General features: G+C 42.2%; 2 protein-coding genes across 4 annotated transcripts in view; both read right to left on the bottom strand.

Moving 5' to 3' along the window:
* Positions 1–2569, bottom strand: part of LOC148116528 (membrane-spanning 4-domains subfamily A member 8-like) — a 21866-nt gene extending 19297 nt beyond the window's left edge. Inside the window, exons 1-2 of the mRNA XM_087881502.1 lie at positions 2354–2569; positions 1540–1662 (exon numbers count right to left, since the gene is read on the bottom strand). Of these exons, the coding sequence (XP_087737628.1) occupies positions 1540–1662; positions 2354–2569 (339 nt within the window). The remainder of the gene's footprint in view (positions 1–1539; positions 1663–2353) is intronic.
* LOC148116527 (membrane-spanning 4-domains subfamily A member 8-like) lies at positions 2476–23744 on the bottom strand. 3 transcript variants are annotated; one of them, XM_087881505.1, is made up of 7 exons: positions 23103–23162; positions 21604–21851; positions 20752–20874; positions 20514–20570; positions 15068–15202; positions 13549–13662; positions 2476–2601 (listed from the first exon to the last, which is right to left on the bottom strand). In XM_087881505.1, exons 2-7 carry the CDS (start codon positions 21817–21819, stop codon positions 2593–2595), a joined length of 654 nt encoding a protein of 217 aa, XP_087737631.1. In that variant the 5' UTR covers positions 21820–21851; positions 23103–23162; the 3' UTR covers positions 2476–2592. The 3 variants fall into 3 exon arrangements, with proteins under 3 accessions (XP_087737631.1, XP_087737629.1, XP_087737630.1); XM_087881503.1 differs by lacking the exon at positions 2476–2601 and adding an exon at positions 8906–11074; XM_087881504.1 differs by lacking the exons at positions 2476–2601; positions 23103–23162 and adding exons at positions 10541–11074; positions 23253–23744.

The raw sequence follows: 23744 nt of genomic DNA, 5'->3' as shown, positions 1-23744 counted from the left end.
AGTGTGACAGCAGTTCCTGCAAGATGAAGGCATTGATGCTATGGACTGGCCCGCCCGTTCCCCAGACCTGAATCCAATTGGGCACATCTGGGACATCATGTCTCACTCCATCCACCAACGCCACGTTGCACCACAGACTGTCCAGGAGTTGGGGGATGCTTTAGTCCAGGTGTGAGGAGATCCCTCAGGAGACCATCCACCACCTCATCAGGAGCATGCCCAGGCGTTGTAGGGAGGTCATACAGGCACGTGGAGGCCACACACTACTGAGCCTCATTTTGACTTGTTTTAAGGACATTACATCAAAGTTGGATCAGCCTGTAGTGTTTTTTTCCATTTTAATTTTGAGTGTAACTCCAAATCCAGACCTCCATGGGTTGATAAATTTGATTTCCATTGATAATTGTTGTGTGATTTTGTTGTCAGCACATCCAACTATGTAATGAACAAAGTATTTACTATGAATATTTCATTCATTCAGATCTAGGATGTCTTATTTTTGTGTTCCCTTTATTTTTTTGAGCAGTGTATAAAAATACAAAAAAAAAGAAGTTGTAGGTGCTTCGTCACTGGAGATTTTAAAGAAAAAAACTGGAACTTGTCTGACATGGTATAGGGTCTCCTGTTTGAGCAGGGGGTTGGACTAGAAGACCTCCAAGGTCCCTTCCAGTTCTATTCTAATTAAAGAGAAGCAGCTTCCTCTTAAGGGATGTAAAAATCCCAATTATGTTCTTAATTTGGGCTATTGGATCAAGGTTTAGAAATCCGGAGGGCCGCTAGATGTCCATAGCATTTGGGACTTTGCTGTATCACTTCTTTCTGGGGTTCTCCATATTTATTTATTTTTTAAACCAGGCTGATGCTCTAGTTGTGTTCTGATAAGAAACCTCACCACATCCGAGAAACAAAGCTGGAATACAGATCCCTGCTCTGTAAACAATGAAAAGAAAAACAAATGATTGTAGCCCACTGGAAATAAAAGGGGGAAATTATCAGAAAATGACCTAAGCATAGTCCATAAAATTATCTGCCACAATGTCCTACCTGTCAATGACTACTTATGCTTCAACCACAACAATACACGAGCACACAATAGATACAAACTTAAGGTAAACCCTTCCGAACTCAATTGCAGAAAATATGACTTCAGTAACATAGCGGTCAATGCCTGGAATGCACTACCTGACGCCTTCTTTCCCAAACCCCCAAAACTTTAACTTTAGACTGTCTACTGTTGACTTCACCCCATTCCTAAGAGGTCTGTAAGGGGTGTGCATAAGTGCACCAGCATGCCTACCGTCCCTGTTCTAATGTTACTCTTTTACTCTTACTCTTTTCATGTATTCAAATTATGTTTATACTTTTACCTGTTATCTTATATATGCTTGACAAATAAAAATAAAGAAAATAAAAATAAATAAATAAAACCTGGCACTCAGGAGAAGGCAGACAGGCTCCAATGCAAACAGGACTTTTATAGGTATTCTTTAGCCATTACTACCATGGTACATGACTCAACAAAAATGTGCACATACTTACCAATATCCCTCCCCAAAAGGGGTAACCTCCAATTGCAGACAAGGGAAGATAGGAAGAAGGAAGGAGACAAAACGAGACAGCCCCAAAGCCAATGTGAGTCAGACCAATCATGATTTGGACGGCCTATGGGAGGAAAACACACAAAATAAGACAGCTTCATTCACTGAATCTGAGAAAGACAAACATGCTAATTTGTTAGCAACCCAGGAAAGGCATCACTTTCTATCCATCTTTGAAAGGTCCTTCAAAGGTCTTGGGGCTTTTAAAGCTTCCAGTGCAGTTGTTGACCAAGGCCTGGTTTCCTATGGTTAAAAACTCAAATGGGAGAAGGGACAGTTTGAGACACCATTGTCACTATGTACCAGGCGTTTGCTCCAGATTATGATCTAGATTCTGAGTGATCTACAGTGGCACCGCTCTTGTCAGGAAGAAGGACTGCAAGAATATCACGATGGGCCTTGGAGAGAGGAATGTCATTTCTCTCACTACAGACTCCTTGGCAGGAACTTAATCACTGTCATAAGCACAAAGAGACTTCAACTGACTTGGGCTGCAGCCAATCTACGACCAGGTTCTTCTGGAGAAATGCCCAACAGTTGCACTTCTCAGAGGGAAGGAAGAAAAAGAAACTTCATATCGGAGTCAGAATTTTTTGTAGAAACACAAAAGAAACTACCAGGAATAAAAGAGGTTTCTAGAGTATATTCCAGAGCCAGACAATAGCCAAACTAACTTCCTTAACTTCAACATGGAGCTCACAGGTCTTTATATAACCAATAAAATCTTAATGGACTTCAAAGCAACGCATGCGTACCCCAAGCACTTTGGGCTCAGCATTGAAGAATCTCTCCGAAGGACCCTTTTGTGGGACTTGTTGAGGAGCACTGGTGGGAATTTGAAGTTGCTGAGCTCCATACTGAGGATATGGAGTTGCTCCAGATGCCTGAAGAGCAACACTGGGCAATCCAGGGGCTGTTTGGATCATGTTTGCTCCATTAGAGGGAATGAGAACTATGGTTCCACTGGCCATTCTTGCTGGAAGTGTTGCCACAGCTAAATTACCTGCAAACAAAAAGAGCCTTGGTAGTACAGGGGTTTAAGGCACCCTGTTATTAAGCTGGTTATTAAGACCAGCTGCCTGCAATTATTGCAGGGTTCGAATCTTGCCAAGGCTCAAGGTTGACTCAGCCTTCCATCCTTTCTAAGGTAGGTAAATTGAGGACCCAGTTGTGGGGGCAATAAGCTGACTTTGTATAAATATACAAAAGGATGAAGGCTATTGCTGAGCACATTGTAAGCCGCCCTGAGTCTTCGGAGAAGGGCGGCATATAAATCAAATTAAAAAACAAAACAAAAAAACAAACAAGTGAGGAAAAGTTAATGTCTTAACATCAAGGAGGCAGATTCTGATCCTTCTCCTTAATCTCACTTTGTGAAATAATATTTGCATGCAATAAAACTGAAGAAGATTGTCAGAAGGGTTCAGGGAGCAGGGTAGTAAAAACATACAACTTTCTCTGGGATAAAAATCTTTCCTTTCCCAACAGTTCAGCCAGAACTAAAGAAGTTTCTTTGTTGAGAAGTGAAATGTTTTCAAGGGAAGAAAACCCAAAAAACTCCAGGTGCCTTTTGAAAAGCTCGTTTGGGACAACCATGACCTGAAGGATTGAGAATCTCCACAGATATTAGGGAGAAAAGATTAATCAGAACATGGAGAACATGCTTATATTTAATTTTTCAATGCAAAAAGTGTCTTTCTCATCTTAGCACCACCTCAGATCCACCCAGCTAAATAGCATTTTTCATTTGGGCAAAGTTTTATTGTACTTGCCCTCCTGTCCTGTTACTGGCAGATGGATCTAAAGGCAATCAGGCATGGATGAGCATATGATTGCCACCTATTCATACCCAAGTTCATACCCATTTGGACAGAACAAGTTACTCTGAAGGACACAATAACAGGGACCTGTATCCCTCCTTTGCTTCATTGATGTGGGGAGGTTTCTTATCAAAACACAACTGGACCACCAGCCTGAGTTTTCTAACAAAACTCAGGACAACCCCAGAAAGCAGTGAAGCGATTCAGTAAAGTCCTAACTGCCATCGACCTCTAATAAGGCTCCGGATTTCTAAAACTCTGACCAAAGGGCCCGAATCAATCCCACCAGTTAGAATTTGTACAGACTTTAAGAGGAAGCTACTTCCTTCTTGAGCTGTATTAATTGGAAATCATTGGAAGTTTACATGGCGCCTTTGCGCGTATTGGGCACTTCCATCACGGCAAGATTGACTGCAAGCTCTTTCCTGGCCGCTAATTCTCCCCTGAAATCCTCCCATCTAGAAGACCTGCGGTGGCTGAGAAGACCGCGATGGATGGATGGTTGCAGGGGAGAACCGGCAGGCACAGGATGGTCCAAATATAATTCCATATTATTTTTTAAAAGTAACCAGAAACTACTCACGACAACCGCTCAAGACGAAGTATACGGAAGCCCAGGAAAAACCTTAACTGGAAGCCCAGGAAGCACCTTAACTGAAACTAGTGGAGGGTGGGGTTCCCCCGACTACTAAAAGATTTACTCATACCTTAATCAAGGACTCTTGACCGTTTCACTGTAGCAACAAAACTCTCCAAATTTATAATGTCCTGTTATTTCAAGGCTAAAAAGAATCACTGAACTCAACCTCATCCCTCGGCGTCTCTTTCGCTTCCCTCTTTCTCCCAAAGTACGCAAGTCCCGCGCTTGGAGGGGCTCATTTTCAACCCCTCGGAGACTTCCACAATCTTTGCAGGAATCGCCAGAAATAAAAAGAAGGGGACGCGCACTGCGATCACAGCCTCCCACTCCGTCACCCCCCCGCCCCCCAGCTCTTTAAGTAGTCCTCGTCCAGCGGAGGATTTCCCTCCCCCTTTCCCTCCACCGGCGCTCTCTGTAGCTTTCGGGTTGCTCTTTTTAGCGCTTCAACAGGCAAAACCACAACGGTGTGAAGGGGAGGCTGGAGGGATTGAATCCCAGCCTCCGATTGCGCTCCCTGCGAAACTCTCCCTGGAAACCTCAGAGGCCGCCGAAACATCTGGACCGCATCGTTTAGCCAATAAGCAGATGCCAGAGGGAAATCCTCTCTGTGTAGAGGCAAAGTTAGGATGGGTAAATCTATTCTGTTTCCTTTGCACTTAAACTGAACACTTGCTTGGGGGTGTGGAGAACAGGTCGCTTCAATGCCTATAATAGTGTTTTGGAAGGGAAGATGCTTGTGATCTCCTTCCCCTTCCATGAGCTAAGCCAGGGGTGAAATCCAGCAGGTTCTGACAACTTCTGGAGAACCGGTAGTGGAAATTTTGAGTAGTTCGGAGAACCGGCAAATGCCACCTCTGCCTGGCCCCAGAGTGGGGTGGGAATGGAGATTTTGCAATATCCTTCCCCTGCCACACCCACCAAGCCGCACCCACCAAGCCAAACCACGTCCACCAAGCCATGCCCACAGAACCGGTAATAAAAAAAAAAAATAGATTTCACCGTTGAGCTAAGGTATTCCCAGATGTCATCTTTTCAAAAAGCAGCTTGCTGTTATCTCTTTAGATCTCTTCTAGATCTCTTCTAGATGCCAAGATAATTTCCCTATATTATGATATTGGCTTTTCAGTCCTTAGTTCAATTCCTAGCAGTTCATTTCAAGGGGAAATTAGACAGGTATTTCAATCAATGGGACGATAATCAGATGTGAGTGTGGCAGGTCCTGTTAGCTGACAGACTATAATTCTGAATTTAAGAAAAAGCTAGAGAAAACCCAAAATGTTTTGGGTGAAATAAAAATATGAGTTAAATAATTCACTAGAGAACATAAATCTGTCAAGAAATTAAGATTTTATAGTAGCAGTTATCTATGTTAACCATAAGAGAACTGGAAACGGACATTTTCAATTTGTGAATAAACCAAGGAAATGGTTATCTTATAAGCTGCAAAGAGACAAGAAAATTTGAAATACAAGAGGGAGATAATGTATTGATGAACAATGTGGCTATATAAAAAATTATCAATATTTAATTTATATAAAGGACATATTGCATTGGAGGAAACAACTGAGTATCAGAAATATTAATACAGAGTAAAGAAAACAAAGAGAAAAATAAACGCAAAAGTGCAGAAAGAAAAAATAAAAAGAGAAGACAAAAGCTTCCTATTTTCTCTGCAGCAAAAATAAACATAATTTCAAAATTATCTCTTACTCTATGATTACAAAAAAGGTCACTTTTTTCTACTATGTATTTTTCTTCTAATTTTCAAAAAGTCTAGTCACAAGTTCATTTTATGAGCCCTGATGGCACAGTGGTTAAAGTTCAGTATCACAGAGAAACTCTGCCCACAGTCTGAAGGTTGATTCAGCCTTCCATCCTTCTAGGGGTCAGTAGAATGAGGACCCAGATTGTTGGGGGCAATATGCACATAATGCTTCAACATTGTAAACCATCCAAAGAATACTGTAAAACACTAAAGGGTGGTATATAAGGCTAAATACTATTATTAATTCTATTTTTTCTGTTTCATGCAAAATTTCTAAGAGGTTTCCAGTCAGTCCAGTCTTTTCTCTAATCAAGGAAGTCAATTTAGCCTTATCTGCAAGTTCCATCATTTTCACCAACCATTTCTCAATCGTTGGTTATGTTAAACCTTCCCACTTTTGAGCGTTTTGTAATCCCCCTGCAACTATCATATATAAAAACAAAGTTCCTTGACTTCTTTTTCACTGCCTATACGCCCATCCTGAAGAAAAGTATCCGGTTTTAATTGTACCTCAGTATTTAAAAATCTTCTGAATTTGTGTGGCATGGAGGCATCAGGAAAATGATAAAAGTTTCCTTATGGTTTCTAATCCTCCTTCCCTATAACTTGTCCTCTCAATTCATCTTCTAGGAGAGGAAGGATACTTGAGAAATAAATATTTTTTAGCCAACCTAGTTTTCCAGAGCAAATAAGATGTCTTTTGGACCTTTTCACTTCCTAGTCCAAATCTGCCTCCTCTGGAAATAATAACCCTTACACCATTACATTATAATCGAAATGTGTACAAATTAATGGGTGGGAAAATAAAGGCCATAATCATGCAGGGAGATTTCATTTTCATTTTAGAAGCCACAATTGACATTTTAGTGTGGAGAAATGCCCAGATGTCATCTGTCGCTGCATTAGAAGCTATCAATGGAAGCTAACATTAACATAGATGGTAAGAGGGTCATAGTTTTCACTAAACTCTCATTCAAGCTGAGTAACTGAACCAGCTTACTTCATAGGGACTTATCCTGAGCATGTTTCACATCCTTTCCTCCAGTTGGAGAGATGGTTCAAAGGTATGCTGATAGGATTTTCTCCCTCTGCATAGCTGCTCTCTACTTGGAGCTGCCCTAAAAGTATATTGCAGAGGAATATACTTGGAGCTGCCCTAAAAGTATATTGCAGAGGAATATGGAAAGCTTGCTAAAAAATCAATAAGAATTGGTAGACTAAAATGAATGAGAGATGATGGGTCTAGTCTATTCCTCTAGTCTAGGAATAGACTACGCACCAATATAAGATATGTGTAATTAAAATTTAGAATAGAGGTAGGAATTAGAAAGAGGAAAAATATTGTTATGTATACTTCTGTATGTTTTAAAATTAATATGTAAAGGGAAGGATCAGAAGCTGAAAAATGTATTGTATACCCTCAAATAATATGATTAAGGTTATTTTGGCTATTAGCATTGAGTAAGATAAAATAATATTGAATAACCAAATGATGAGGGATTATGCACAAGGTGGAGTAAATATTATAACGTCAACAACTTTAATTGTATACTTATAATGTCACAATGGCAGAAATTAGATAGGGGGAAATATTACGATGAATGTTGTTATCTGCCATGTTAAAATCAGCAGGTACATAAAAGGAGAAGAAGTTGAAAGATGACTGTATTCTGTATAATATGATTAGAAAGATGGGAGTATGATTAATGTAGGTGATCACAATTGTTAATTTTATTATTGTTGTTGGATATCAGAACCAATACCCAAAAGCCATACTGCTCATGTATTTAATATCCATGCACATTTAAAAATAAAAAAAAAAACCTTAATTAAAAGAGTTCACAATTACACCAATGATGGAAAAGCAACCAAGCCTCACATTTACGGCCTTTAAGGGTCGGTAAAGCAAAGGAAAGCTGAAGAACATAAACACAATAGTGGTTGCACTTGGAAACCACTTTGCTTAATGATTGACAGTTCCAAGTGTGGCTGCCAAAGAAAGACTCTCGGTATAACTACATTGCTATTAAACCTCTGAGTCTAACTCAGTAAGTATAGTTTTAGTAGGTGCTCTTTATGTTGCTGTCTATGGGGTCTATAAACTCATCAAGCAAAATGTTTGAACTTTATCTTTATTTAGCAAATTTCTCTCTTGCTCAGAAGATTCACCCTGCACCATTATACTACAAGGGGAAAAGCTATCCAAATATTTTGACACCGAAGCAAAGCACCAAGTTGTATCTGTGATACAAGCCTCATATCCTAGGACCAAAGCTTTAGAAAATCTTACTGGAAGCCTTGAGTATCAGTTTTTGTCTTCTTCCAATCCCGCGTCTTCTTCCATCCGCTTTATTGTACTACAGGGTGGGGTGGCACTAGTTAAGATATAGGTTATTACCTCTATCCCTATTCAAGCACATTGAGGAATCAACATAAATCATCCTCTCGGAAAGTGTCATCCACAGAGATCCTCCACAGAGGATCTTTTAGACAACATAAGTGCATCCCAGAAGTGGTCTTGAATCTCTCTGCCTTTTGTAATTTAAATCTGGGAAAGCTGAGCTGAAAGAGAATAATAAGTCTGGCTCAGGGTGAAATCCTCCCGGTTCAGACCAGATTGCCTGATCCTGTAGCGATGGCAGGTGGTTCGGGGAACCAGTAACAAAAATCCCTGCCCTCCCTCCATTGCCCAGCTGAGCCGCGCAATCATCAGAGGCTTTTTTTTTATTTTTAAAAGCATTTTTTCTACAACCTCTTTGGCCGAAAAAATGCTTTTAAAAGTTTTTTTAAAAGCCTCTGCTGATCACGTGGCTCAGTTGGGATCGTCAGAGGCTTTTAAAAGCATTTTTTCTACAACCTTTTCGGGCGAAGAGGTTGTAGAAAAATGGTTTTAAAAGTTAAAAAAAAAATGGTCACGCCCACCCAGTCACATCCCCCCCACCAACCAAGCCATCCCCACAGAACCAGTAGTAACAAATTTTACATTTCACCACTGGTCTGGGTCCAATGGTTTATTTGTCCAAAGAAAAGGGGCGGGACTCCAGTTGAATTAGGAATAGAACAAAACAGCCCAGCACAGAACAACAGAACAGAATAGAATTTTTTATTGGCCAAGTGTGATTGGACACACAAGGAATTTGTCTCTGGTGCATAAGCTCTCATTGTACATACACACAAGAAGTGATAAATCATGATCATAATCATAAAATACGTTCATCGTAAATCATAAGATACTTATGATTCTAAGTATCCTATACTTATAGGATACTAAATAAGCAATCAACACAAATCAAACTAGGATACTAAATAAAACAATGTAATTAATATAATTAATTTAAGATACAATATATAAGATAAAATAATGATAAAAAATTGTGGATGGCTGCTGCTATGGAACTCTTCAAAAACTCTGTGCAAGGCATAAGGCTGCAATCAGTTGCAGAAGCGGCTGGAGCAGTCACCATAAGACAGCTGTATGCGTAGATGGGATGTCCTGCTGTGACCCTTCAGTAAGTTTGTGCAAGGCGCATGGGGCGCATCATTCGGCCTCCTGCTGTTTTTGTGGCTGCAATCATCTGCAGAAGGAGCCACGCTTGCTGGAGGCAGCGGCCGGAGCAGCCTCACGGAGGCAGCTGTATGCATGGATGGGATGGCTTGCTGCGACCATTCGGTAAGCCGCTTCAGAGGATATGGGACAGATCACCCCCACCTCATACTGGTACATGGGCAAAAAAATTAAGACATGCCCTGAAAAATAAGGCCTAGTGCTTCTTTCGGAGCGCAAAAGAAAATATGACCGGGTTTTATTTTTGGGGAAACATGCTATGTTGTCTAGTATGAGGTGGTAGAATAGGAGGGCTTCTCCCAAAATCTAGTATCATTTATACAAGTTTGAGTGTATTCGGTTCAAGATTGTTCGGGCTGCACCACAAGGCTAGTTGTTCAACTTCCCATCTGTATGCAGATTCATCAAAGAAAGGAAGTAAGAGTGAGATCAGTTCAACTGAGCTAGATTATATGCAGGATACTGCCTATCAATTTAAACCTCAAAAACTGTGCAAATGTACATTTTGTACACCTGTAAAATCATTGCAGGAGTCAAAATTTTCACCATTTTCAAATTTTCTCTGCATTCCAATTGAGTCTCTTGGAGCATATACAGTACCAGGGATGGGCAACTCTGGCACCTTTAGGAACTGCAGACTTCAACTCCAAGAATACCTGAATCAGCCCTGCAGGCTCAGGAGTCAAAATCCACAGGTAGCAAAGGGATCATAGTTGCCCACATCTTAAATATACCCTCCCTAAAAGTATGAATGGCTTTGATTTTGAAAGTGGATGTTTACACAACTGTAAACTCTTCAAGGATACAGCTAATGAATGTGTTTACAGCTTCCCATGTTGGAGATGGGATGATAGTAAAATAAAAAAATAAAAAATAGCAATTTGCATGGAATCTATGTTTTCATCAGCTTAAGTGCCCTAACAATATGGAATATTTTAGTTATATGCAAACTTCTTCTGTTTTGAGATCACAGTGATTGTGCAACTACTATTACAGGTAGTTCTCAATTTACAACTGGTCATTTAGTAACCATTCAAATTCACAACAGACTTGAAAAAAAGTCACAGGTAGCAGCCTCCCCATGGTCATGGGATCAAAACTGAAGATGCTTGGCAACCAGCATGTATGTATGTATGACAGCATGCTACGGTGGGGGATTATTATTTATGACCTTCCCAGTTGGCTTTTTAAAAGTCAATGTGGGAAACCAGACTCATTTAAGGACCACATGAGTCACTGAACAACCAGAACAATTCACTTAACAACAATGGCAAAAAAGGCCATAAATAAGGCACAATTCCCTTAACTGCCTCGCTTAGCAATGGATCTTCTGGTCCAAATTGCAGTCGTAAGTCAAGAACTACCTGTATTGTATCAATTACATGTTTTAATTTTAGTAGCTGTTTTTCTTCACAGTCATTATGAAATCACTATTACAGGTAGTTCTCAACTTACAACTGGTTATTTAACCATTCAAAGTTACAACAGACTTTTAAAAAATGGTCATGGGATTGCTTTTCCTGAAACCTCTGTTGCCAACCATTTTCAGATTTTCTTCCTTGTGTTCTTGTTTTACTGAGATTTGGTAACCATGTTATCGTAAGTCGGTGGTGAAGGAGGAGGATTTGGTTCATCTGCGACTTCTTCACCTCCGATGACTTGGTAAGGCACAAGAAGCACCGTTGGCTGTAACAGAAAAGAATAATTAATACAAAAAAATACTCAGGGACGCATCTGTTACTCTAGGTGGGAGGAATAGATTCTCCAGTTGTGTGTTTTTAACTGTGATGCTGGCAGTCTCACCAACAGGCTGAAATCCTTGATAGCTCAAAGTCGTGATAGAGAATTCTTTAAAACTATAAATTAACAGGCAAATGGTGGGCATTTAAGTAACTTTGGCTGATCAAATCTACCAGCTTTATGCCAACATTCAGAGAATGTCTGCTCAGGATCTCCCTCCTACCAATCAACAGGTCCGACAGGAAAACAAACCCCTCCACCCCACCCCAGTGAGTGTTCTCTATATGGAATAGATGACCTTCTGAAATAAAGTTGGTACCAACTGAGATGGTCCTCTGGAAAGTGGTGAGTGGTAAGAGAAGTCAACTGGCTTCTTCTGAGGACCTTTGAGGACTGGTTTTATTTTGTACTTTAGTTTTTATTGCAGTTTTATATTGCTTATATTTTACGTTTCTGTATTCATATTGTTGCAAATCTAGGATCTAGTTTAATTGAGGACCAAATAAATAAATAAACAAACTTATGATTTATTCACAAATGCTCTCAGATTATTAACTTATTTTAACAATTTCAAGGCCCGAAGAAGATGCATTTCCCTCCAGGGGAGGTTACTTTTTTGGTTTCTATAATGGATTCAATCGGCAGTGCTATGAACTGATACAGGTAACGATAAAGAAAAAATTTTGGAGCTCAGGGCTGAAATAAGGGGACCTTGATTGAAATAAAGGGATCCTGAGCTTGGTTGTTTTTTCGCAGATGTTTTATTACCCAACTAATAAAACTGGTGATGTTACCTAGTTTGAGTAATGAAACATCTGCGAGAAAAGAACCCAGGTAGAGAGCACCATGGACCCCAAGACAGGCATCTCTGTATGCTGATTTAGCTGCTTACAATATTTTTAGAGTTCTTCTGTTTTGTCAGGTCCAATCATATTTACCCCCTTCAGTCTTTCTTCTGTCCCATTTTCACCCTCTCAAATTAATCGAAAGCCGTGATGGTGAACCTGTGGCATGCATGCCAGAGGTGGCACAGAGAGCCCTGGCGAGCATGTGCACCGGCCAGCTAGTCTTTGCGAGTGCTGGAGCACCGGAAACCCAAAGATCAGTTGGTCGGTGCACATGCATGCGTCAGCCACCTGGTCTTTGGGTTTCCAACACGCACATGAGTGCTGGCCAGCAGGTCTTCGTGCGTGCCAGAGCCAGCTGGTCTTCGGGTCTCTGGAACTGTGGCGCACACGCGTGCCTGCACACACACACAAGCACATTCTGGTTTGGGCACTCAGCGCAGAAAAGGTTTGCCATCCCTGATCTAAAGCATTTCTGAAAGGTTGAGAGTATGTTTCTCATTGGTACAAAAGGAAGCTAATTGTCATTTCTGCCGAACAAGGGACGGGCATGGCTTTCCCACCCATCACCAAACTTGCCAATTCAGAATGTAGGTACGTGGTTGGTAATTCAATTGTTTCCAATGGATTTTTTTTCAAAGGCCTTTATAATAGTGCTGTTAGAATCTCTTTGTTATCACATCTATATTTGGAGACCTTAGGCAGCATATGGTAGTCATGTATTCAGCTGTTGTCTGAGGTTTAAAAATAATGTTATTTTTAAAAAAATGGTAGCATTGTGGGAAAATGTGATCAAGTGACAGAGACTTTAAATTAATGTAGTTACACACTAAAGTAACAATATTTAGAATTGAGTTCTCGAAAATGGAGACATCAACTTCTGCATCACTGAATTATAAAGAGACCACACAAACTGTGTTATATTCATGACATTCACTCTCTAGCAAAACAGAAACTGGGAAAAATTTCCATCTTATTTATTTATTTATTTATTTATTGATTGATTGATTGATTGATTGATTGATTGATTGATTGGTTTGATTTATATGCCGCCCTTTTCCGGAGACTCAAGGCGGCTTACAATGCATTAAGCAATAGCTTTCATACTTTTGTATATACCTGCTTAGTAGGGCTTTCGCCCCCCTCCCAAAGCGGTGTTCTTTTTTACACAAAGTCAGCTTATTGCCCCCACAAACCGGGTCCTCATTTTACCTACCTCGAAAGGATGGAAGGCTGAGTCAACCTTGAGCTTGGTGAGATTTGAACTTGCAGTAATTGCAGGCAGCTGGTGTTACTTAACAGTGCATTAGTCTGCTGCGCCACCAAGGCTCTTATTATTCAAATGCAGAAGCAAATCACAGGGTGTTGGATCAGAATTCAAACCTCTCCTAGTTATAAAGCTTATTGGGTACCCTGAGTAGCCAATCTCACCTACTGTTCAGGGTAATAGCAAAGAAACAAGCAAAAGGTCAGGTTAGGTGAAGTGCAAATATAAAGAAGAAAAGTGGACAATCTTCTTTACATTCTTTAGCAATGAGAACTGCTAAAGCTATTATCAAAGTATCAAATAGTTACCTGGTCATCCCTACAGCAAGTTGCCTGGCAGCCGAAATGAGCCAGTGAAACAGCAATGCAAAATTCCAGCAGGCTGAACAAGAGCAACACACTGGAGAGGCCATAACCGACACTCTGTAGACATGTGGAAAGATAGCTTTAATCTGCTGGGAAATTAATGCAATGGTATGTATTTTATTTTACTGAATGTGCTAAACCATTAAAAGGGACTCTCAGCTGCTTCCTTGAGAAACACTGGGAGGAACAATTGTATTGGGAAAAGCAAAGACACTGTACAGGTAATCCTCGATTTAGAACTACAATTGGGACCAGATTTTCCACTGCTAAAGAAAGTGATTGTTAACTGAGTCATGACTAATTCTACCTTTTCTGCCACTGTTGATAAGCAAATCGGTGCAGTTAAGAGACTCATACGGTTGTTAAGTGAATCCACCTTCCCCAACCCCGCTGCCTTTGCTGATCAGAAGCTGGCTGGGAAAGTCGCAAAGGGGATGCTGCAACTGTCCTAAATAAATTGCTAGTAGCCAACTCCCCCAATTTTGATCATGTGACTCTGGGGACGCTGCAATGGTCATAAATGCAAGGAGCGGTCATAATTTTTTTTGAGTGCCATTAAAAAATTGGTCAGTAAATATATAATTGTAAATTGAATAATTGTAAATTAATTGTAAAGACTACCTGTACAGCCTTTGTGATCTGAGAAAAATGCATCAGGGAACATTAGCATCTCTTATGTTTTGCAATATTCTAAAGGTAAGTATTCTCACTGTTGAAATAAATAGATGTAATTTGCTTGCCGTCCATTTCCCAATAGGAAACATAGAGGGCCTGTTTTCCTGCTGCCTGGAGAGAAGTAATGGAGGAGAGAGTCTAGGGAGATTCTCAGTCATCCAGGTCATGGGTGTCCCAAAGGTGCTTTTCAAGAGACAACTGGACTTTCTTGTTTTCCTGTTGAGACATTTCACTTCTCATCTAAGATGTGGAGAAGTTTCACCTCTTTTCCAAGAAGCTTCTTCAGCTCTGACTGGATGGTGGGGAATGGAAGGATTTATACTCCTTGCAGACAGCTGGTCATTTGCATCCTTTTAGACAGTTGTTGAGGCCACCATCTAGTCAGAGCACTCTCCTTTGTTTTTCACTTTCTAAGCCCTACTGTAAAACAATCAATTTTTTACACTGTACAGAGACAGTGTCAAATAATATGTATAAAACACATTTAGACATATTTTTTTAAAAAAACCCTCCCCACCAAATAAATAAACTGGAAAAGAAAGAAGAAATCTACAAAGTCCTACTCACTTTGTACCTCAATCACCAGAAGATTGATTCTGCTGATTGAACAAATATATTTTAAAAAGCATTCAAATGAAATAGCACTTGTGTTTTTGTGACTTAGACCTATTGAAGAAAAGATTTTCAAACAAAGCTCAAAGGATTTGGGGTATATTTCCTGTATATATATTCTCCTTTAGAATTCTGCACATGAAGCCAAAATTTAAGACCAGATTGTTTTACTTACAAGTAAACTATCATTGTCATATCGATGGTAATTTCTTATAAAAGCACGATTGAAGATCAGCTCACATAGGTACAGGATGATACCAGTTAATGCCATTACAGCACTTGTGATGTTCAGTCCTACACTAGATTTCACCTGAAACAGCAATACACCAGAAAGAGAGAAATTACAGTTACGGTGTCACTATGTTACAGCATAGGTTTATGCAAAACATTAAAACAATTAGCTAGTAAAAACAGTGACAAAATTCAATCTATGTGGGTGCTTAATGCCACATAACCAGTGGTGGGATTCTGCCGGTTCTAGGGGGTTCGGCCGAACCCTTTGTTAAATTGCTGGCTCGCCCCGCCCCTTGCCCCGCCCCTCCGCACTACTATTTATTGCCAATAAATGGGGCGAGCGAGCCAGCAATTTTACAAACGGTTCGGTGTTTTTTTGCAATTTATTGGCCCCGCAGCACACCGGACCGTTTCTTAAATTGCTGGCCCACCCGGCGCCCACCCCTCACCCCGCCCCACCACTATTTATTAGCCTCCCTCACTGTGTCGCAAAGCTTGCCTTTGTGACACACCGAGGCATAGCTTTTTTTCGTCTTTGGCTCCTCTCAACCACATGGCCCAGCCTGCTTTCCTACCTTTGCCCGCAGCGGCCTCTCACTCTGTTCCCGAACACCCACCTCAGACTGCCCCGACCACTCCAGCAGCAGAACAGGCAAGTACAGCCGAGTGCTGCCCTCGGGGAAGTGGGGCTGGGAAAGGTGGTCGACCTGTGGCCACCCGGCTACCGGCCACAGCCTACCCTTTTTAAAAATGTAGGAGCAGAATCTTGGTGAACTGGACAGGATAATAAAATTATATTTTGGCTTTTTTTTGATTCGTGATCTCCATGGTGGGGGTAACCAGCGAGGCGCTTGGGTGGAGGTAGCCCCACCCAAGCCTCGTTGGCCACACCGGCTACCCCACCATCCACCCAAGCGCCTCGCCGGCTATCCCCACCCAAGCACCTCACCGTTTACCTCCAAGCAAGCGCCTCACCGTTTACCTTCACCCAAGCGCCTCGCCGGCTACGTCCCCCCAAGTGCCTCGCCGTTTACCTCCACCCAAGCGCCTTGCCGTTTACCTCCACCCAAGCGTGTCGCCGCCTACCCCCACAAAAGCGCCTTGCCGTTTACCTCCAAGCAAGAGCCTCGCCGGCTACCCCCACCCAAGTGCCTCGCCGTTTACCTCCAAGCAAGCGCCTTGCCGTTTACCTCCACCCAAGCGCCTCGCTGGCTACGTCCACCCAAGCACCTCACCATTTACCTCCACCCAAGGTAAATGGGTGGACGGTGGGGGTAGCCGGCGAGGCACTTGGGGGGACGGTGGGGGTAGCTGGCGAGGTGCTTGGTTGGAGGAAGCCGGTGAGGCGCTTGGGTGGGGGTAGCCATTAAGGCGCTTGGGTGGAGAAAGCTGGCGAGGCACTCGGGTGGGGGTAGCCATTAAGGTGCTTGGGTGGAGGAAGCCGGCGAGGCACTTGGGTGGACAGCGGGGGTAGCCGGTGAGGCGTTTGGGTGGACGGTGGGGGTAGCCGGCGAGGCGCTCGGGTGGGGGTAGCTGGCGAGGCGCTTGGGTGGACGGTGGGGGTAGCCGGCGAGGCGCTTGGGTGGATGGTGGAGGAAGCCTCCAACCAAGTGCCTCACTGGCTTCCTCCACCCAAGCCTCATTGGCCATGCGGCCGCCGGCTACCCTACCCCATCCAGTCGCGGAGGGGCCGATCGAACGCTTCTCCTGGGTCTTCTCAGCAAATTCTAATGCTGCCGAGAGCAGCTACCGAAAAAACTTACTGGCCGGTCCTGATTGGACGGCACGTGACGTTGAGGCTAAGCTCCGGGTATGGGTCAAAGTGAAGTCGTGCAGGTGCGTGTCTTGCTGTGGTCGTGGGGAGGTTGCTCCCCTGTCACGGGTGGTGCCAGTGCCAAGCACCAAACTCCCGGACCCCCTCGGGAAAGGAAGGGTCGTCGGCAGAAGCAGAGACTCGGCAAGGCAGAAGGGGCGGTGTTGGCAACTTGTTGCACACTCTTAACACTGTTGTGGTAATGTTGGCATTATATAGTTGTATACTGAGAACTGATCTACTGATTTACCTAAAATATGGCCAGATATGTTCTGAAGAAGCTATTTGTAAGCTCCAGAGTTTTCTGTAAAAGCAAGGTTACCATGTTACCTATTCTTCTGAACAAATATCTTTCAAGGATAAACTTGGTAGGAATACATTCCACAGACAATATGCTTTTAAAAGCAAGACTGAGCTTGCGATGAATGTGTGGTTGATTTCCATTGCTTTAAATTATTCTAATTTTAGAGTATGTGGCAGTATTCTAAAAAATGGTGGATCTGCCCCTTTTTTTCTGCAGTTTATTTAAACCAAATTTACTGTCATCATAAGAGCTGCACTGTAGAACAGCTTCAATGCATTCCAGAACCTCTGGTTGCAGAGCTGTTCCATTGGAACAGCTGAATAGGGCAGATATACTGTATGGATTAAGTTAAAAGGCGGGATGAGTTTTTTGTTACTCTGAAAAGGGGCTACCAGATGTCTACTGTTAAAAAGGACATTTTGAACAATAAGGGGACACTATTTACAAATTGTTTTTAACTTTACTCACATGAGAACTTGAAGCATTTTGCAAATCCTCACAGATACTCTATAGAGATGGTGCTTCAGGCACAAACAACACAAGAGCTTATTTTCTTTCAATACAGAATACATCATAAAAGTAAGCAAGGAAAGATGAATATACAGTCAATCCTTGATTTACAACCAGCATTGGGACTATAATGTCTATGACTAAGCATTGTGGTTGTTAAGTTTGTTGCACCTGATTTTATGACTTTTTTTGCAGAAGTTGTTAAATAAATCACCATGGTCATTAAGCAAATCTGGCTTCTCCTATTGACTTTGCTTGCCAGAGGTCTCCTGGGAAGGTTGTAAGTGAATTCACATTCTTCAATGCCATCAGAACTTTAAATGGTCATTAAATGAATGGTCATAAGTTGAGTACTTGAATAAGGTGCATAAGAAAACTGCATGGGGCAGCCATGTAAAAATGTATCTGCCTAATGTGGACATCATAATTATCCAGACTTCATTTTGTGAAAAAACCCTTTAGATCTTCAATAATGGACTGTAATAAAAAGATAATTTTCCATTGGCCTTGAGGGAAAATATGGAAAATCGGAGATAAAAATCAGCTACGGTAAAACTGGTTTTTTTGGAGTAGGAATTAGCTTACTGCTATGATATCAGAAAATCTAATGTAAAAGTCACAGAGCTGACAATAGCTACATTTCCTCTTAAACAGTTTTCCATTACTATTCTGCTATTGCTGAGTAAGTAGCGGCTTGGTGGAACGAGGCCTTATCTGCCAGGAACATTTATGCTCCACACCCTGCCCTTTGAGCCATTCCTGTTTCAATGACAACTATGTTCAAACTCGTGACTAGAATAGATACTATTTGGGCCAATTTTCCCTCTAGGTTGAGTGTTTAAAGTTGCAGACCCCTGACCTACCCCACCCCATTGCTTCACCTTGCAGCCAGCCCTGTAGGCCTGCGCCCACCTCCCACCTGGGCAGCAACAGCCTACCTATCCTGGTTATATCACCTTGCCCTGCAGCCGGCCCAAATGCCCACCTCGGACTGCCTCCAACTGCTCCAGCAGCAGAAAAGGTAAACACAGCCAGGTGCCCCCTTGTTTAATTTTAAATTTATTTATTTATTTTATAAAACTTGTGTAGCTATGTATAGTTTTTATTCATATTGTAAAACTTGTATAGTTTTGAATAAATAGTTTTTATTCATATTGTAAAACTTGAATGGTTTTGAATAAATAGTTTTTATTCATATTGTAAAACTTGTATGGTTTGTATAGTTTTTCATTCATATTGTAAAACTCGTAACAAAATCTAGTTCTGTGTACTTCTTATTCTTAAGTATTAAATACTTATGAATAAACAACCTTTTGGTATATCTTTTTTATATTTAAAACAGTAATTGGGGAAAAGAAATGATGTCGAGTTGGCCACGCCCACCGTCACATGGGCACCTAGTCACACCCACCTAGTCACATGGCCACCTAGCCACGCCTGCCCAATCACATGGCCAGCTAGCCACACCCACCCAGTCACATGGTCACTTAGCCACGCCCACTTAGCCACGCCCACAGAACCTGTTGTTAAATTATTTGAATCCTACCACTGCACATAACCAGTCTGTGGTGAAACCAGACAACATCCACGGAGATCATAGGAATCAAACAGCAGCAATAACAGAGTTTTCCACAATGGAAAGGCAACTGCCACAATTCATTTGAGGGCTTTTCTGTCAAATCCCTTCTTTCTCTTTCTCTTTCTAGATGTCAACCTCCATCGAAGGCCAGGTGGGTAACAGTGACAGGAAAACTGGTAAGGATTATTCATCCTTAACATTTTGGTTAAAGAAATCCCACAGTTTATTCCAGGACATGACAAACTCTAAGCATTAAATGTTAACCTATGCAACATTACAGAGAGGCAACAAGAGAGGTGGGAATAGAGAAACCCTTGGAGCCAGTAGTGAGAGTACTAAAAATTTAAAAATTCCTCTATTTTCAGTTCATTCCTTTCAGGAATGTCGTGTTTTTCCATTAAGATGGATGTTTTTCTTCTCTTGAATTCACAGAGTGTTCCTTTACAGGACAAAAACATTTCTATGTTGCTATGAATACACTTTAAACCAAAGAGAGACAGAGGAAAAGAATGCAATGCAGGAGGGCTACCATCAGCTCTCTCTTTGATTCCCAGAGGGATTCCCACACATGTTCCATACTTTTACTCCTAATACACTGGCTTCTTTCTAATGTTGCTTTCAGGTAGGAATACTTCTGAAACTGGACCCCGTCAAGATGGAGGAGGAGGAGAAGGAGGGGGCGGCATGTGGGAGGTTTGGTTCAAGACTAGAGAACTCAAGAAGACACTTTTGCTCAGGACTCGCACCATTACTATTATTTATATTACTACTAATTACTATTACTAGTAGTAACTAGGAAAGCTCTGGCAGAACAAACACCCACATCATGGTCATTGACTCTCTCTGGCTTCTCTTGTTTTTGCAATGGTACTATTAGGACCTGCAGTGTTGCAGGTTGCACATCAGGAAAGGAACTTGGCAAGAAGCCCATCACAAAATGGGGACCAGGGGAGGCTCTAATTCTGGATGGTTCAACATTCTCTACTGTTGGGGTAGGCAAAGCTTGGAAGCAAAAGTTGATCAAAGAAGGAAGTAGGTGGGGCTTTTGAGTTTTCTTCTATTCTCAAATGTTGATTTAAGACTGAGCAGTATCTGAAGACAATAGAAAATATAAAGAGTGCTAATGAGTGATTATGAAGAAACAGTATAAAAGAAATTAAAATGCTATACAGCTTTCTCACCAAAGCACGATTTGGACGGTTCGCAACTGATACACACAGTGATCCAGAAGAAATGAACTATGAAAAAAGAAACAGAAAAATATTTTTGTCTACTGGAAATATCAATGAAAAAAAATATCAGAAAAATCTGGCACCCATGAGAAGCCAGGAAGACTCCTATGCAAACAGGACTTTTATATGTATGCCGTAATCATTAATACTATGGTGCATGGCTGAATAGGAATTTGCATATACTTACAACTATTCCTCCCCAAAAGGGGTAACCTAAAAATCCAGAAAAGGTAATATACTTAGCAGAAAGAAGACAAAATGAGATAGCCCCAAAGCCAATGTGGATCAGCCCAATCACGATCTGAATGGCCTAAGGAAGGAAAACACACAAAATAAGACAAATTGATTATCTTAATTTGAGCAAGAGAAACATTCTAATTTGTTAGCACCCCAGGAAAAGCATCACTTTCTATCCATCTTTGAAAGGTCCTTCAAAGGAGTTGGGAGTTTCTAAGCTTGCAGTGCAGGTGTTGACCCAAGGCCTGGTTTCCTATGGTGACAAATCCAAATGGGGAGAAGGGAAAGATTGGGACACCATTGTCACTATGGACCGGACATTTACTACAGATTATGATCTAGTTTGACCCTCCGTGGGACTGCTTTTGCCAGGAAGGAGGTCTGTAAGAATATCATGATGGGCCTTTGAGAGAAAAATGACACCTCTTACTACAGGTTCATCTGCAGGAGGAAGTTGATCACAGTCATAAGCACAAAGTGACTTCAACCAGCTTGGGCTTGAGCCAATCCGTGACCAGGTTCTTCTGGAGAAATGCCCAACAGTTGCACTTCTCAGAGGGAAGGGAGAAAAAGAGATCTGGCTGAAACCTTGGCTGAGCTCCACTTTCTCAGTTAAAGAGCAAAGCAAAAGAATGCATAGATTTTATAGAAACACAAATGAATCTACCAGGAAGAACAGAGGTTTCTGGAGTATATTCCCGAACCAAGCAAAGTTCCAGGACTTCAACATGGGGCTCTCAGGTCTCTACATAGCTCTAAAACCTTAATGGATTCAAACAGGCACAGAGCAATGCATGCGTACCCCAAGCACTTTGGGCTCAGCATTGAAGAACCTCTCCAAAGGACCCTTTTGTGGGACTTGCTGAGGAGCACTGGTGGGAATTCCAAGTTGCTGAGTTCCATACTGAGGATACGGAATTGCTCCAGATGCCTGAGGAGCAATACTGGGAAATCCAGGGGTTGTTTGGATCATGTTTGCTCCATTAGAGGGGAGGAAAAGTGTGGTTTCACTGGCCATTCTTGCTGGAAGTGTTGCCACAACTAAATTACCTGCAAACAAACAAGTGAGGAAAAGTTAATGTCTTAACATCAAGGAGGTAGATTCTGGTCCTTCTCCTTAATCTCACTTTATGAGATAACATTTGCCTGCTGTAAAACTGAAGAAGATTGCCAGAAGGCTTCAGGGAGCACAGTAGTAAAAACATACAACTTTCTCAGGGATAGAAATCCTTCCTTTCCCCACCATTCAGCCACAACCAAAGAATCTTCTTGGTTGAGAAGCAAAACATTTTCAAGGAAAAAACCCCAAATACTCCAGTTGCCTTTTGGGACAACCATTACCCTAGAGCAGGGGTAGGCAACTGTGGCCCTTTTACAACCTGTGGACTTCAACTCCCAGAATTCCTGAGCAAGCTGGCTCAGGAATTCTGGGAGTCAAAGTCCACAGGTTGTAAAAGGGCCACAGTTGCCCACCCCTGCCCTAGGCCTAGAGGGTTGAGCATCTCCATAGATATCAGCGAGAAAAGGTTAATCAGAACATGGAGAACATGCTTATATTAGCTTTTTCAAGGCAAAAGGTCTCTTTCTCATCTTAGTATCACCTCAGATCCACCAAGCCAAATGTCATTTCTCATTTGGGCATGGTTTTATTGTACTTGCTGGATGATCATGCTGATTGACACCTTCCAGCAAGTACATTCTGATTTGGAGATAAGTTACTGGGAAGGACACAAGAGTCGGGATCTGTATCCCACCTTTGCTTCATTGATGTGGGGAGGTTTCTTATCAGAACACAACTGGACCACCAGCCTGAGTTTTCTAACAAAATTCCCGACAACATCAGAAAGCAGTGAAGCGATTCAGTAAAGTCCCAACTGCCATCGACCTCTAATAAGGCTCCGGATTTCTAAAACTCTGACCAAAGGGCCCGAATTAATCCCACCAGTTAGAATTTGTACAGACTTTAAGAGGAAGCTACTTCCTTCTTGAGCTGTATTAATTGGAAGTCAACGTTAAGCGAAAACTGACCCATCCACCCTCCTCTTTAAACGGTGAACTTCAAATACTGAATCATTGTAAGTTTACACGGCGCCTTTGCGCGTATGGGGCACTTCCACCACGGCAAACTTCCCTGTCCGCTAATTCTCCCCTGAGATCCTCCCGTCTAGAAGACCTGCGGTGGCTGCGTGGCTGAGAAGACCGCGGATGGATGGCTGCAGGGGAGAACCGGCAGGCACGGGATGGGCCACATATTCATTCCATATTATTATTATTATTTTAAAGTAATCAGAAACTACTCACGACAACCGCTCAAGACGAAGCACACGGAAGCCTCAGGAAAAACGAAAGTAAGATAACAGGGAAAAGTGGTGGGCGGAGTTCCGCTGTCTACTAAAAGGAGGGATTTACTCAGAGCTTAATCGAGGACTCCAGGAAAAAAAACTTTCTTACCCTTTTAATTGTTGCAATAAATAATAGTTTGGGGTCAGGAACCTTCTGTTTCTTCAGAGATGAGAGGGAAACTGTCCAAGTTTATAAAGTCCTGTCATTCCCAGACTAAAACGAATGACTGAACTCAACCTCATCCCTCGGCGTCTCTTTCGCTTCCCTCTTTCTCCCAAAGTACACAAGTCCCGCGCTTGGAGGGGCTCATTTTCAACCCCTCGGAGGCTTCCACAATCTTTGCAGGAATCGCCAGAAATAAAAAGAAGGCGACGCGCGTTGCGATCACAGCCTCTCCATGTCCCCCCCCCCACCCCCAGCTCTTTAAGTAGCCCTCGTCCAGCGGAGGATTCTTTTCCCCTCCTTTCCCTCCACCGGCGCTCTCTGTAGCTTTCGGGTTGCTCTTTTTTGCGCTCGAACAGGCAAAGCCGCAGCTGCCTGAAGGGGAGGCTGGAGGGACTCGATCCCAGCCTCCGATTGCGCTCCTTGCGAAACTCTCCC

The sequence above is a fragment of the Pantherophis guttatus genome, chromosome 1 (assembly GCF_059756535.1).
Source record: "Pantherophis guttatus breed Tessera chromosome 1, ASM5975653v1, whole genome shotgun sequence".
NCBI classification, from domain to species: Eukaryota; Metazoa; Chordata; class Lepidosauria; order Squamata; family Colubridae; genus Pantherophis; species Pantherophis guttatus.
Note: the sequence above shows the minus strand (reverse complement) of the source record. Positions and strands in the feature narration are given on the sequence as shown.

Bases quoted from the DNA above. Each gene is read 5' to 3' on its own strand.
- LOC148116527 (XM_087881504.1), bottom strand. From the start codon at position 21,819: ATGGCCAGTGAAACCACACTTTTCCTCCCCTCTAATGGAGCAAACATG. The intron at 20,571-20,751 runs GTAAGTATATGC...CTTTTTTCATAG, and splicing joins CCTTTTGGGGAGGAATAGTT to TTCATTTCTTCTGGATCACT. The intron at 11,075-13,548 runs GTAACTATTTGA...TTTCTGTTACAG, and splicing joins CTTGCTGTAGGGATGACCAG to CCAACGGTGCTTCTTGTGCC.